The 17,158-nt window shown below is 34.1% G+C and overlaps 1 protein-coding gene across 1 annotated transcript; it reads right to left on the bottom strand.

The window, feature by feature from the left end:
- Positions 1-228: 228 nt before the first annotated feature.
- On the bottom strand, positions 229-9,174 carry LOC110377328 (circadian clock-controlled protein daywake). The gene is made up of 5 exons (XM_021336174.3): positions 8,997-9,174; positions 3,298-3,526; positions 2,383-2,519; positions 1,685-1,834; positions 229-503 (listed from the first exon to the last, which is right to left on the bottom strand). Exons 1-5 carry the CDS (start codon positions 9,064-9,066, stop codon positions 340-342), a joined length of 750 nt encoding a protein of 249 aa, XP_021191849.2. The 5' UTR covers positions 9,067-9,174; the 3' UTR covers positions 229-339.
- Positions 9,175-17,158: the final 7,984 nt, after the last annotated feature.

Here is a 17,158-nt window from a genome sequence, read left to right as displayed (position 1 = left end):
TTAAACTGAATTGTGCTTAAGTATATGAAAGATTGTAACTACGCTAATTACGTAGATCTACAGCTACTAGAATACTAAATTGACCTATTATGTTTTAATTTTACGTAATAAGCGTTTGAGTCATGCATTATTTTCATAGCAACCGGAGTTCAATATTTCTTCGGAGTTTCAACAAGACCTACGACCAGTTTACACGAATGCTAGTACATATTTAAATAAAACTCAGTGTTTAAAATGTTTCAGTATAATTTATTAATGAGAAATTCAAACAATTCGAAGACAATGCTATCAACTTACAAATTTTTGGTGACCCTTCCTACATCTCCCTAGGTATTTAATTTAATCATCATAAAAACCTTTTATGATTTGCTTAATGGTAACTTTTGAGAAGAACTTGTTGATTGTTTTTACAACGGTTTTTACGATCTGCTTAATGGCTGGTGGAGATAGCTCGTCCATCAATTGCTGCCAGTTCTCGTTAGCAAACTGCAGTGTTGTTTCAGCTGAGAAAAAAAAAACAAATTCTTTAAGAAACCTTTCTATGCATTCTGCCTTTTCCCAACTATATTGGGGTCGGCTTCCATTAAAGCCTGATGCTGCTGATTACCAGTGTTTTACAAGGAGCGATTGCCTATGAGACCTCTTTAACCCAGACCTACAGTTTATCGTGCCCTCCGAAACACGGTCATTGGTGGCCAAGATATAAATACAATCGACTCGACTTGGAATCAAACCCACACTCATCACTTGAAAGGTTCAAACTCAAAATCCAAGTGATTGCCCAATAGAGGGAAATAAAATGATGATGATGTCCTCCTAGCCGATTATCGGCTACGGCGGCTGTTCTCATGTAAGGAGATTAGCCAACTACGCAGGACATATTATAGTGCACGAGCATTTGCGCAGACACAGGTGCACTCCCTATTCCTTCACTCTCATAACCCGATGGGACGGCAATCCGACACGACCGGTAAGAGATCAGGTGCAGGACCGACATTTACGTGCTCTCCGATGCACGGGTGTATCAATCACCAGCTTCCAGGCTCCGGGCTGCTTTGTGAAAGTCTTCTAAAACTCACAAAGCGATTTCGGCCCGACTCGGGAATCGAACCCGAGACCTCGCGCTCAGCAGCCGCACTTGCAACAGCTAGACCAACGAGGCAGTTAAATAAAATATAATAATATGACGCATGATTGTGTTTCAAGTAGCGGTCTGCACATATTATAAAATTGATATAATCTAAAAAAGATTAGGTAATGTAGCGTCACTATCGTCCTTTAATGACCTTACCTATCGATTAAACAGCATCATAAGAAGCTAATTTAAATATTTTTTTATGATAAGGACATTGGTATCACGAAAATCAATCACAATTCATCAAGATATGCTAATGAACTTGTCATTTCTTTTGTTTTTATTTAGATTGGAGTTATGATGACTTTGGACAAAAAGTTCTTGTTGTTTTTTTTATGCAATTTAGATATAGGCGATAATATTTTGGCATGATGAAATTTGGTCAGTTTAGACTATAAGCCTGCTTTGCGGTCAAGCAACAACGAGACCTTTCCTTTGTCCAGGTGCGGGAAAATGGTCACTTGGAGCACGAGTGCTATTTCGAGGAAACAACTACTAGTTGTAAAGAAAAACTGATCGATTCTGAATAGACTTGTTTATCGTACTCACCAAGTTGTTTGTTCCCGTTGAACAGGTTTTTCAGGTCAAATGTAGTGCGTTCAACAGTGTATTTATACTTCGGCGCAGCAAGCTTCAAGTGGTCGCCGTTGCTGTCCTTGTCGATAATCAGTTTGCTGTCAATCTGGACTTCGACTCCCTCTGTAAAATCATTGTCGTTCGTAAGGTATTTCAAAATTTGGTAATCGTGTAATCTATAGTTTGTAGTGTGAAAAGTGAAGATAAGTGATAATAGCATATACCTACACATACAGTAGGTAATTTTATCAAAATTGCTTTTTATATTTAATAGTTTAATTTTGCAAGCCTTATGGTAGGATATGGTCAATGCTCAAATATTATATGGTCAATGTTAAATAATGTAAGATCCACATGTACTCATATTCGCAAAAATAAATAAGTTTCGTATTTCCTACACAACACAGGAATCGTTTGCTTCAATTATAATGTTTATTGAAACGAAAACCGTTGTTGAAAGCTATCTATCCCGGAATACCATACGATAGGTTTTATTTTATTCAGGTAGGTACGGGAAGATGTTCTCCCAGGAGGCGGGTTAAACCCCGAGAAACAGTCAGTAGTTAATAAATTACAAGCTACTTAATGATAATCACCTATCTTGTGTTACCCGTCACAAAGGTAAATATGAATAAATCATAAAGCTATTTGAATGACGTGATTGTACTTACGTGCATAAACCAATGCATCTCCATTTCCTTTGATAGGTAGAATTAGAATTCTGCCGTCGGCGACGTAGTTGGCGGTTAAACTAAGGTTGCCTTTGAATTTCAATGTGAATGTTCCCTCGGTTTTAGTGAACTCTAACCTGAAAATAAATAATTAAAAATTAAGCTAAACAGTTGGGCTGATTATTATCGATAGTTGACCATTCATCTTCATTCTGATTTTTGAGCCTGATGAAACTATCAGCCGACTGAAAGTCTACAATGAGCGAGGGCTCTAAATGCAACATATTATTATGATTATGTAACATGGTTCTGTAAATAACAGTGGGGTCGAAAGTCAACTTTAATCGTTTTTTATTGCAGCATCCCACAAATTACTCATAATTAACAGAAAAACGCAGTTTTCAGCAAATTGCTCTTATAAAATGTCGTGGAATCCGTTGTAATAACAATTAGATGCACCTAAGTATACTAAGTAGTTACACGTGCATGATTTGTTGCATGGAATTATTGCATTGTGCCTATTGTATTTGTCCTGCGTTAGTCATAACCGAACAATTAGCGAAGTTTAGTCCTCGGATATCGACGAGTCCCAACATTAGCATACAATGTGGACCACAAGCCTTGGTGTTTCGTAACTTATATAGTTCTCGATGTTCTTTGTTTATCGATAAGACCGATACAGGATAGAAATATACTCGGTATGCTTCCGGACTTGGCATACAAGGTCTTGGTTGTGGAAATACGAGTAAGAGATACGTGAACAGAAATAAAATAGACGCCTAGACTAATCAATCACTCAAGGAAGTTTAGGACTCATTTGTGAAGTCTGGACTACTTAAATCTTCATCATAAAACTATGTTGTTCGCTATAAATGACCCGGTTGAGGGGAAAATGTGTTACAATAATCAACTTACTTTAAGTCTGTCAATTTGCAATCGCTAAGTCCATGCATAGCTGCATCACTAAAGGTGAGGTTCAGGCCACTGCCAAGTATTTCAATGTTCTTCAATTTGACAGGGTCTATAGATGGCACGTCCATTTCTGGGATACCCTTCGTGAACTTGGGAAGAGCAGTCTCAATCTGTTCTTTGATGCAGTCGATGAAATTATCACTTTTGAAGTCACATGGTGTGATGTAGGGAGCTGAAATAGAAATGGAATACCTAATTATTTTTTGAATATATAAAGGTAGGTACATATATACTTTTTGGCAGGTACTGAAAAGGAATGGCTGTACCTAATGCTTGTTGCAAGGCTGTATTCCTTGACTGTTAGGCACATTTACCATTATCTTGCACTTTACTAATTAGCCTTTTGAAAATCCTGTTAATCAAACATTCCATCTAAGGTTCTGACATGCTGTTGCAATTTTTTTATAGCCTTTTAGTTTCTTTGTATTTAATTGCATTTTTATTGCAGGACAATCTCAATAAAAAACAAATACTAAGTGATGCATTGTGAGTTTTTTTTGTGTAATTCTAACTGATGTGTTTATACTGGTAATAGCTGGTATAAATCATAATATGCATAATTAGCTACGTACCTAGATTGATCATTCTTATGCTAGGAAACATTGTAATTTTTGGAAATTTTACTGTTGATAAAAAGTTTTAATTGAAAAAGATTTATGTATTCAGTGTCTGGTGTGGAGATGTCACATAGACATCCAAACCATCACACTTAGTTATTATACAATTATTCAGTTTTTTAATAATATTAACCACATAGTGACTTGTCTTCACGTTGCAGTTAATCAAGAGAGAAAAAAGCTAGGCGGATGTCGATTATATGTTAATAATATAGAAAAAATGAAATGAAAACAAAACAATATAATTATCAATCTGTCAGGGAAAACTAAGACTTGACCTGAAAGATGTTAACGAACATGGAACAATTACAGTGGGTAGAAACACGTGCACCTACGTGTATTTACGTGAAGTTAATAATATAGATAATTTATAATTAATTGTATATTGTAAAGCGTAATAAAGCTATGACCATAATAAGTCATTTTCTAATAATGTTAGCTATTATGTTAAGTACGGTTTTGAGCTGTGTTAAGTGGATATTTTTTATAATGATTTATTGTAGCTAGAAGGCGTAAATCTTCAGCAAAATGGATTGTTATATTATCGATCTAATGCTGATAATAAGTTGTTGGTAATTCTATTGTACTTCCGGGTGCACTGCACAATTATTATAAGTGGTCTTTACGTAGGTAGGTACATATGCACAGGTTGTTACCCCGAAAGAGGATTAAAAGATAGAGTCAATTTAACTAATCTAGTAGCACTGAATAATTGAACGATGTAAATAAAAATATATAACTGTGTTTTATTTTAATATTTCACTTAGTTCATTGGGTTTTCATTTAATTAGTATGAATGCCGTTGATTGTTTATAAATCATGACATTAGGTACCCAAAGTCCAAGTCTTATGGACTTCCTGAAGGTTAAATCTGATATATTTAGAAATAGATAGGTACCTAAGTTCTAATTGCTAATACTATCTTTTATTCAACACATCATATTGATTAACTTTCAAAATAAGTAATGTGGTGGTGTGATGCAAATATTTCTTTGAAACATAAGAAAATTCCAACTTGTGGTCAAGTACAACTAACACATACTGAATATTAAACAGTAGACTAAGAAACCTAGACCTAGACGATGTTCCAGTGACAATAGCACATGGGTAAAACAAAATGAACATGCTGCTAAAAACTTCATCCCCATCGCTGTCGACTGGGAACGTGCCCAAGAGGCTGGCAGCATTACCTCATTGGATCGCTATTCTAACCTTTGTCCCAGGTAATAGCCAGCCTTTTGGTCACGAGAAGTGTCAACCAGCCGTCCAAAATGTTGCTTGAATAATTTCTATTGGAAAAATTGTTCTAGCCGTGGATACGAGTAGATTCAATGCTAAGACATTACTTAAAGTTGAATGGATTCACTTATTCATCTATGTCAATTTAAGGGCGTTCTTCCTTATGTATTTACGTAGATATCTCCATGTTAATTACTCAAGTCATAATATTAGGGCATGCCATACACGCGCCGTGTCCCAATCAACCGTGACTCGCAGTGATGACGGATTGTCAAAACAATCACGTATCGTTTACCTTGTCAATGTCGGATGAAAATGAAACATATTAAATAATTCCGTCTGATTATAATTTTATTTTGGACCAGCTTGCTTCCGCTCCGGATAAACCCTCTTCTTGAGGAAATTAATTCCAACACCCGGATAAAAAGACATATATACGATAAAACTATACGACATAGCCAGCAGGATCAGATAGGATAGACGAATAATTTAACTATGTAGGTAGGTATCTACTTGTATACTTCATTACAGTCGCGGTTTCGTAGATGTCACCTATTAAAATATTTATTATTTTTATTTAATGTGATGTCGTTTGGTATAAGTCACCTGGAAAAAGGAGTGATTAAAAAAATCTGTCAATTTTTATTTGTTGGTGAACATTGTTGCGAATTGATGAGTAAAAAGGATTAACTATGCCATAGCGACAAACTAGAATTAAGTTGCACTATTGTATGCTTAGAAAGACTCCATTGTATTGCTGTGTAATGAGCAGACTAATAACGATGTTGTAGATGTAAATGTTATAATTATGTAAATCTGACACATTCAGACTCTACTTTTGGAGATAGTTTTTGCGTCATTATGACACGGAATGCTTTTGTCGGACGCAGTCGGACGTGAGCAGGCTGAATGTCTCATAGCGATACTGTGAACCTTTGCCAAGTCCAAGCTCATTGAAGAATAATTAACTATTCATGTCCAAAGAGATTATATACATTTATTTTTGCAATTATCTATACTAATATTATAAAGAGGAAAACTTTGTTTGTTTGTTTGTTTGGTTGTAATGAATAGGCTCAAAAACTACTGGACCGATTTTAAAAATTCTTTCACCATTCGAAAACTACATTATCCACGAATAACATAGGCTATATTTTATCCCTGTACGGGCAGTAGTTACCACGGGACGCGGGTAAAACCGCGGGAAATCGGCTAGTATATTATATTTCAAGCTTGTATCTCTAATCTGTTCTTAGTGCCAGTTCCCTCCATAATTATTATCTACAATCCTTTACTATTACATTTTTTGTACGAATACATTATTACTTATTTAGTAGTTTATAGATTACATTAGTACATTATGCACGTTTATGAATGTCAATAGATCATTATGTATCCATCTATTTAAACAGTACCTATAAGTATATGGTTTAGAAACAACAAACTCAGTAGGTAATCGATTCCGCTATGGCAGTCGTGCCATCGCTTTCTTTGATCAGTGCATCAATCTGTTTACAAAAGCCTGCTTTTAGCACGTTGCTGGTGTCAGCACTATATTTCTTGGAAGGAATGAGCAAATTCATTTACTTTGTTTTGAACACATGAACGATGTGTGGATGACCTAACCTAAGGGGATTGTTTTTTTTGTTTGTACTCTAATGGTACAGAAACTCTTGATTCCAATTTTTTCCACTCTTAGGAAGCTACCCCATCATTGTGTGAGATTGGCTATTTTATCCAGGTACGGAAAAATCCGCCGGCTTCAATAAAGCTCATCATCTAACTTTTGCCTTTCAGTTTCAATCTATCCGAGTGTAAATGATTTCTTTTCGTTTTACATAGAGCGACTATCTATTTGACCACTATGACAAGAGCCGGTTCCCGGTAACTTTTGAATACCCGTACGTAACGACAATCAAAGATGTCACTCGGCTAGTATCGATTAACATAAATGACCTTAATATTTTGAGTCGTATTTATGCAGATATTTAATACTTCCTTATCTTTTTAATGGTCTATCTATACCTACTTTAGTTTCATCCTTCCCAAGCGAGCCAGTTATAGATTCTGAAGATAAAATAAATAATGAAGCACGATCCTGCTTGGTAGGCCTATAATTTGAACACTTAAATATTAATGGTAATTGGTTAACGTAGATTTTATACATCACTTATACGCGACCTTGTAAATATTTTATTTTTGAACTTGAACTTGTTCTGAACCTTTTTGTTTTGCTAATTAAGTATTTTTTATATTCAACTTTAGTTTGCAGATAATTAAGATATGTCAAGGTTCCTTTATTAAATTACATTTAAAAAAGTATTTTTATTATGGTCACTTATCAGTGCAACAATTAGCAGAGATTAGTATTTCTTCTGCCTTTATTTTTTGAAAGGAAAGCAGACAAGGGAGGATGGGAGACAAGCTTAGGAGTTTTTAAATAAGAAAAAAATCAAGCATATTCCTAGTCAAGTTATATCAAAGTAAATAAATAAATGATTAGAATTGCTTTTTTTTGTTTACATAGGTATTTACAACACAAAAAAACAATCCCAGAATTACTTAACTTTTGTATTTATTTCAAGTTTAAGAGACTTGAAAAACATGCTCTATAATATTCAAAGATGTATACTTCATTTATTTACAAATAACTTTTTACAATAACTTAATAATAAATATATATACAACATATAACTAACTTATTACCTAATATATACACTTACTATAAATAAAAATATTTAAAAAATTGCATCAAAGATTAGATTTAAATGTAGGTAGTTTACATTACTGATTTATTTTCAAATTATTGAGCTTCCGTATCTATGTATTACTTTAGCTATCCGATCAAACAGTTTTCATGTGACATATCTCTTTGATTTATGCACCTCGAAACACTGATACGGAGGGGTGTCTGTGTTCAGTTATCATTTCTTACAATCCTGGCTGTTAAAGTATATAAAGTATTTTTATCTTAGTTAGGCAGGCAAAAAGAGAGCAATCCGTATAAACTCGAAGGGTGCCGTTCTTTTATATTTATAGACCAGAATCAGCGATTTCATACAATTCAATGACAGTTATATTAAGGAACTGGTTTAATATTTGGAAGATATGTCGATGAACTTATTATATATTGAAGTTTTTGCGCACATTTTTTTCTTGGTTTTATTTATGGAGTTAATTATCACTGTAAAAAGTTTGGTCTAAATATGGTTTAAAGAAACCTAACTACTAAAGTTATCGTAGATGGAAAAAAAAGAAGAAACAAAATTTTGTATGTTTCATTCAAAAAATCTAAAAGTGTATGTTACTTTTTTCCCAAAATCAAAAAATATTGCGTAAGTACCATAAAGATACTATTTTGTAGCCGGAATAATTATATACCTAACATTGTTTAAAATTGTCTACATATTATTTTGCTAATTTAAATACACGTGGTTTTAACTTTGTTAACAAACTAAGTATAATGTAAGTGTAAGATGCGTTCATCAGACTTTGAACAGATACATATGTATGATGTATGTATGTATGTATGGGTACAGGAAATCAGACATTAACATATACCTACCTGCTTAAAAGGCAATGAATGACTAAAGTACCTAGTGAAAAGTCACTACGAAAATAGCTTAAAAAAGAAAACTTACACAAATATGCTTACATAAAAGAAGTGATAATTTGCATACACTCTTTATGGAACTTTAAAAATATAGCATAGCTTTAAAAATATTTTTATAATATTAATTTATAGTTTTAAGTTAGTGAAGAAAACTAGAAGGAGTTTTCACTTACGTAGATATCCATCTTCGCTCTTAGCAACGTACACGAGGAAAAGAATCACAAAACTATTTACTTTAAACATGTTAAATCTTAAAATTAACTTTTATAAAAATAATTTAAGTTAAATAATATTATTAGATCCTTTTGTTCTATTAGTTTTTGGCACAAGAGCTCAGCACATACTGTGCTCGTCAGTTCTGAGGCATCTTATTTATGTTAACTGACCGATTCTCTTTTCCGTCTGATATAATATGATCAATGTAATTATTTGTCAAAATACCTACTTGTACGCAATTATATACGATATCCCATACTCTTAAAGACTATAATACCGTGCATTTACGTAGTCTGCGCTTGCTAGGGTCACCAAAAGATTCGTTATTGTAAATGGTTCTCTTAAGGAGGAGTTATTACCTATACAAGAGTTTTATTTTCTTTTTTCTGCATTTTTTGTCTACTGTATTAGTGATTGAAAATAACTATGGTTTTATTTTGAATTAAAATATCTTCGTGATATAAAATTATTTGAACAAAAAATTGCTTACAGACGAGATGATCTGGTTTTAGTCTTGACCTTAATTACTAGTTCATTTTAAAGTTATTCAAACTTGTAGTTGTTCAAGGCTGTTTTGAACGTGCTTTCAGGCTTATTTTTAAACAAATTAAAACAAGAGGAGGTCTTAATGCAATATGCGATTAACTTATTATGCTGTACAAAGAATATTTTTAGTAACATATTTAAAAAATCACATCTTACCAACCCTAAATAATCACGAGCAGACTTGCTTGTAACTAGTAAACGTCTATAATTGTTTTTTTTTTCAAACATTGTCGTTTGCTATTGTGAAGCGATCTACAGATGTTTCACGATTGTAAAAAAATAATCGAAGTATAATTGACATCATAACAATAATTAACTGACGTATTTCAGGAATTCTGATTGAGGTAACCCTTAATATACACACTTACTGTGAAGATGTGATTTTTTTAATTTTGATATAAGAAGTAAATAGAGTAGGTACTAAAAATTCCCGTAACATAATATTATTTAACAAAATCGATTTACTTAAATTCTATTCCGCATCTGACTTTAATTTGTGAAAAAGTGAAATGAATCAAAAACGTGATTCAGTCCATTTGAGATTAAAAGTTTATCAGTTGTTATCTCAATGATCTCAGAATTAGGAATATAAAAAGGCATCTGAATATTAAGATAAACAGAATTCTAAGTGAAAATAATAAGCTTTAATAGCATTTTCATAAGCAGCCGTTTAAAATTGCAAAATAAACTGTTATCTTTTAAAAATGGTTTCTAAATACGGCTCTTTGTTCTGATTAATTGTATCTTTTATTAACTATGTAGGTAATAAAACATGTTTGTTTTATACCTAGCTTCTTGCTTGGGTACCTGTTATAGGATTTATCTGGTTTTAGCGATCTCGAGTAGCCTATAATTATATTTTGAACTATTGGCATTATAAGTTGAGAATGTCAAAGTAAAGTCATAAGTTTTTGCGACTGTAAATTATTTACGTATTTATTAAAGAAAAAACAAAACTATCATTGGCCAACATAATGTCTTGTTATAAACAGATACCTATTTAAGTATTGGAAAAATTACTCAAAGAGGATAAACATTTCAGGTTTCATGTGAACTCGAGTAAATATATCGAAGTAAGTCAAATAAATTGGCAGCATAAAAAAAATAAAAAAATTGTTCTCAAGTATCATAAAAGCAATAAGTATAAAATCATGATAAATGCAGACCTATTTTTGTCGAGTTTGTATCATGCAAGTTCAAGGTTTCGTTCAATCATTGTTTGTGATCTTAACGTGAGTGGGTTTCAATAAAACAATTGATACTGTGGAGTCAGCGTGTTAAAAAACGCCGGAAACTTAAAAACTCTTACATTATAAAAACGACCGCTGATTGAGAAAAAGATAATGATCCTAAAACCGGCTAAACACAATTTAATTAAATAGGACAAAACCAGATTTAACTGGTTCAAAATAGAATTTACAACGTGTCGCTACTTAGTTACTCAGTCGCATTCTTCTTACTGGTATCAAGTACACACACTTATTTCAGGAAAAGTTATTGAAAGAAAAATAAGACTTAGTTTAAAGGAGTGTCATATTTGCGAGTTTACAGTAAAACATTACTTTCCTTCCATATAAGGCCATATAAGGGCCTATGCACACTACGTTTTTATCCTGCAGAGCACTCCTGACTTGCATTCTTATCGCGTCTGTATCGCTACAAAGGCGCGTCGACGGCGCGTTTAAAAAACGCGGTGTGCATAGGCCCTTACGAATCCCATACTTATCAGCTCTTACAAAAATAGCCTAGATACCTATGGCCTACATTTGGTTTTCCCTACGAAAAGTTTTTCATAACTTGTCCTGTGGTTTCCTCAATACGAAGGTAGGTAAGTAGATAGTAAATTCTAGAAATATAAACAAGTTTGTTTTTTTATTTACATAGTAAATTAATTCTGCGTTTAATAAAAAATAAGTAGGTATTATTCCACTGAATATTGCTTTCTGAATCTGCATTCAATAATCGTGGTGATAAATAATATTTATTGAATAAAAATCCTGTTTCAATTAATTGGTGAGTTAAAAAAGCTTTTTGTTTTTGTTATTAACTATTTTTAACTCAAACGAAAGATCGCCTCAGCCTGGCCACCTTGCTGACTGGCAAAAAACATTTTTATTTTCCGCACAACTATTAATAAATTATAAATTGGAACCGATAGTAATCTTCGAAGGGCTTTTAAGTGAATAATAAGCAGTTCCTGATCAATAAAACTAAGTAAGGGTTTTATAGGAATTCAGATTGCAGCATTTTTGTAGAAATTCGGGTTGTGAAACTCAGATTTCATGGTACGTGATGTATCTTATTCATTTATCTTATAAATCGATTAGAAATTAAGATAACATGAAATGATTACACAATTCCCGTTATCAAGCCGAATGGCTCGTCAGTTACGTCTGTTTCATTTTTAAATGCAAGACGCCATTTTGACTAAGTATTTGTACATGATACGTATACGTAAGTTGTAATTTGTGACCCTCAACTTGCACAGTTAAACTTGTAAGGGGACAAGTGTGAATGAACTGACGACATTTCAAGAGTTCAACAGTTAAATGCAGGAAATTTAATCCTTGAAGAATAAATAAATAGCACTTAGTAAATAATTCCATCAGTTTAGTGATCAAAGTTCAGTTTTTAAAGTATCATCATTAAAATTAAGACCGATAAATACAACTAACAAATTAATGGATAATCTTATATTTTAAGGACTCCTACTACCGGTATTAGCTGCACTGGTTGGTTTGGTTGCTTAATTATTAATGATTATTTATATCCTTATAGTAAAAAACTGCCTGTTCCAAATACCCGTTGGCCTTTGAGTGTACCTACGTCAATTTTATTTGTGACAATTTTAAAGACGCATGTAAAAAACTTGACAGACTGAAGGCATATGTATAACTGCATAATACCTACGTTGCGCAGATGTTCAGCGACTTCGGATTGTGGGTCCAAATGTCTTGTTCCTAATATAGTCTAGAAAAAAACAATTAATTTAGACGGTAGAGTGGTGTAGGTATCAAAAATATCCTTGTTGGAGTTTCCAATTTCCACCGAATACATTATGTACCTATTTTCCTTGTAGTTTTTGCTTTGAGGATATACTTAAACAGTGAAACCTTTTAATGTTTGCACTTTTTGAATAAAGCGTACCTAACTCTACATTGTTCTGGCGAATAATGCAAATAATCGCGAACTCTCGGTAACTTGCATTATGTCATCTGTTCTTTCCCATTAGGTAAAACTTCGTCCTGATGGCATTTTACTCAGTAACTTAAACACATAATATGCTGCAATGAATTTAAAACTGTAGTCGACAATAAAATTAAGTAGGTATGGGTAAGTATGGTCTGTCCATAGCATCCAAATGAATCTGTCCATCGACATTTCCTATTCTATATGTCAGGGTTTACGAGAAACATATTTTTGGCGAGAGGTATTTCCATTGTCGTCATTGACATTCGACACAGAAGGTTTTTAAAGCGGATTCGGTTTCCGCATCCGCGGAAACAGTGTAAGTTCATGGTAGTGTCACAAGGCCGCCCCATTGTCTTCGCGAGGAAGAAATATGAGCACTTTGTATGAACTTGTATCGACAGTTTTCTACTAAAACATTTTCATGTGTGTAACGCGATGCCATAAGATAGTCTGTATAGTGATGATACATAGAGGACTAAACTATGAAGATGTATTGGCAACAACCTGCATAGATACAAATAAATTATGATCGTTACTTAGGTATTATATGGACTCAATAGCATAGTCTGGCGTGTTCGATCACCTACATATAATAGGTTTGTGGATTGTTGTTTACAGAATTTGCAGTTTGCTCCCCAAATAGTTCTCCCTAACAGGCCCGCCGTAAGCGGGCGTGCAGCGCGTGCACCGCACGCGGGCGGCACTTCCTAGGGGGCGGCAAATCGAGCGACTTATCACGTTATATTAAAAAAAAAACAATATCTTTTTACCAATTATTTGATTTCAATATTTCCGAACACAGCAATAGCGCTAAGAATATAACTTACACTGCCGGTTTCAGTTACATCTGTTGATCATTTTCAAAATTAAAAATTATTACATACGATTTAAGATCAACAATTGGCGTAGCGTGGGGGGAGAGAGCAGGGGGGGCAAATGCCCTGGGCGGCATTATTTAGGGGGCGGCAAAATTAAACCATAATTACGTAATAAAAATATTTTTACTAAAAATAGATGAGTAGATTAGCAATAAAATTTCAGAAAAACCGCCCTCGCTTTGGTCGTCCCCTATCAATTTTGACGGGTTCATCCTTTGCATCCCCAAAAAAATTCGCGCTAGCTGCACTCGCGCCTCCATGTCAGATATCGCAGTCAGTAGCGGTTTTGTAGGGCGCGGTTGGGCGACGGCCCAGGGCGCCGGATATAAGGGGCGCCGCAGGCGCCCCCAACCAATCCTTGTTACTCCTATTTTTGTTTTAAATTTCATCAAAGATTGCAACTTACAAGAACTGTATCCAAATGAATGGATAGCATCAGGGCCATCTTAACCTATGGCGCAGCGTGTGCGAATAACCCGGGCGCCGCGGGCTCAGGGGCGGGGCGCCCAAGGCGAATTTGTGTTTAATTCGGCGTTAAATTTGAGAAATTCTCGAAGAAACACTACTTTTATGTCCCAAAACTCAAAAATTTTCGCGCTCGCTTCGCTCGCGGTTTCCTTACTTTACGCTTCGATTTTTTATCACATATAATTACTTTTAATGTCCCAATACTCAAATAAATTCGCGCTCCCTTCGGTCGCGGCTTCTTCAGTTCACAGTTGCTTTTTACTATACATATATGTTTAGGACTTTTAGTGATCCAAAACTCAAAAATTTTCGGGCTTGCTTCACTTTACAGTTGTTTTTATTTTTCAAGATTTTTTTAGTCTACCCTAGCAAAAAGGGAGCGTCGTTTTTAAGTTCTTTTATTAATAAGAAAGTAACTTCTAGTTTCCATATGAACTTTCTTATTTACGGTACTACTTTAAGTCCCAAAATTTTAATACATAGGCGCCATCATCAACAAAGAGTTATGTACGTTTGGGCAAAATTTTAAGTAATTTTTGTTTTGAGTTCTAAAATATTACAAAAAATTTCGCGCTCGCTTCGCTCGCGCAATCAGAAGACACATTCACGTGTTTTTGCATTCACCAACCAGCAACCGCTGGTTGAGTTAAAACCGGCACTGATCGCAATTTATCTTTAATTGTTGAGGCCTTCAATTCCGAAAAATCATTTTTCGCGCACGACCGTTATAGCTTTTTGTTCACTTTGGCTTCTTATGGTATATACTTCATTAAAACTCTAAGGAAAAAATCGCGCTCGCTTCGCTCGCGGCTTCATGTACATTTGCACTTCATTTCTGTGCATATTTTACTTTTTGACTTTGCTTTGTTAATTTACAGTGGTTTTTATTTGTTTTGTGTCCTTAGACTAAATAAATTTCGCGCTCGCTTCGCTCGCGCTTCCTTACATATGAAATGCGTCTCATGCGTTGATTTTTTCAACGGGAAACTCACCAAAAACCATTAATTACATATTTTACTGAAATTAAACATTGCTGTAGATAATTTAAGTTCGTTAGTTTAAGTTACCCATAATCTGTTCTAAGCACTTTGATATACATTATGTTGGTACCTACCCATTAATCACAATCTTTCAATACACAGGGGCCACTTGGGTAATGATTGCACTGCATTGATGCCCTAAGCAATTGCTTAGTCTGCTTATGGGCTAACCCAGGACTTTTTAGGTTACTCTAAGACTTGAGCATTTCAAGTAAATAAAAAGTTATGTGTAATATATGTTATGTACCTATTGCAATATTTATGTATCCAAAAGGAAGTGCGTTTTCTGCAATCAGAGCGGTGCATGTACATATTTTTTTCTGTTGGACAAGTAAAATGGATATGAATGGGCGGGTGGGTCCGGACCCCCTATATATTTTTTGACAAAACCCAGTATAATATGTAGTCGTAGGGCGGCATAATCGGTTTTGCACGCGGGCGAACAAACATCTAGCGGCGGGCCTGCTCCCTAAGATCGAAATGTGTAAAAATTTTAATGCGATGTGTTTGTAAATAATTACTAAAAATTTAAAAACACAACACCCATGCATTAACTTACATATGTGAGAAGTCTTGCCGAGATAAATATTGTGCGAGAAACAACATAAGGAAAGGTAGGGGTCTTAGGGGTTCTCAGCAAGAGTGTGTAAAGTACCCATGTATTACAGCTGTTGTTAAGTTTAAGGAAAGTTTTAGTTTAAAAGTTTAAGTCGGAGATAAGTACCTAAGCTTAAAAGTAAGACAAATAACAATTTTTGTGCGCTATTTTATTTACGCTGGTTTCCATAAGCGAAACTTGATCCCAAAAACTGGTCCAGTTTGGCCATATAATAGCAACAACTGCTATTACGTTAATGGGGATGTCAATAAGCTGTAGTAATGTGTCTTAAACATAAGTGCCTACGGTTGTAAGCGGTCGAGGTCGTATTCATTTAGACTTGATGAGGTAGTAAGTGTCTTTACGTAAAATATTAATGAAATACATTGCAGTATCTAACTATTTATGTTAATGTTTCCATTAGAACAGTCAGATTATTACCAAGTATCTGACAAGTCAAAAACCATGGTTAGAAACTTAATGAAATAGATCAAAATTGAAGACGATGTTAGACCATTAACCTCCTTAAACATCAAATTTAACCTTAACTAGATCATAAAGTCGGTAAGTTAATGATTACAAAATTTATTCATGTCCTCAAAGTTCAGAATAGTTAAATTAAGAAAGTAGCAAGTTAATCAAGAAAGGGTTAACAGAAGGGTCACAGAATGTCAAACGTGTAATAAACTACAAACTTTGATATTATTGTGGAGTGTTTAGCACTCAGAAGTTGGTAAGTAATGTCACCACAATAAGTCCGAAAGTTCATTTAAACTATTCTGAAAACTTGTAAGTAGAGTAGTATAATATAATGCCTGACAAGAAACTTGCTTGTGAAATGTATACGGTGCGTTTTCAAATCAAACTAAACGATCAGGCGCTTGCGTGCTGTAAACAACTTTTCAGAAGTAATTATAGTAATATAGCCTTGTTTTCTGTCTGGAATTAAAAGATTTTAATTATTTGAAACTTGTGTCATGTTTTTGTACTCTGCATTTTGTTATTAAAGAATTTTATCGTGGAAAATGGTAAAGAAACTAATACCTGCAGTAGAAGCAAATAAAAATAGGTATATCTGAATACTTTTATTTTTGTACGGCAGTGATATACTTTAAAAAATATAATCGTTAGTCAAGCTCTTCCTAACATAAACATCAAACTAATCTTTCTCATAGGTAGGTATAGCTTATATCTTCATGTAACTCAAATATAAAATTGTTTTGGACATCTGAATTATTCAAATGGCACCTTTAGATAACTTTCAAGATATTTTTTCTAGCACTTTATCCAGTAAAACCTTTCAGCCAGGCTTATAGCGATACAACATGGAACGCTGAAAGCCACCCAGTGGGCGCTCACAGTTCCAGAGATGTGAAAGCTTCAAGAATTTCAGTATT

This window comes from Helicoverpa armigera, chromosome 10, assembly GCF_030705265.1.
Source record: "Helicoverpa armigera isolate CAAS_96S chromosome 10, ASM3070526v1, whole genome shotgun sequence".
Taxonomy (NCBI): Eukaryota; Metazoa; Arthropoda; class Insecta; order Lepidoptera; family Noctuidae; genus Helicoverpa; species Helicoverpa armigera.
This window is presented reverse-complemented; position numbering and strand designations above follow the sequence as displayed.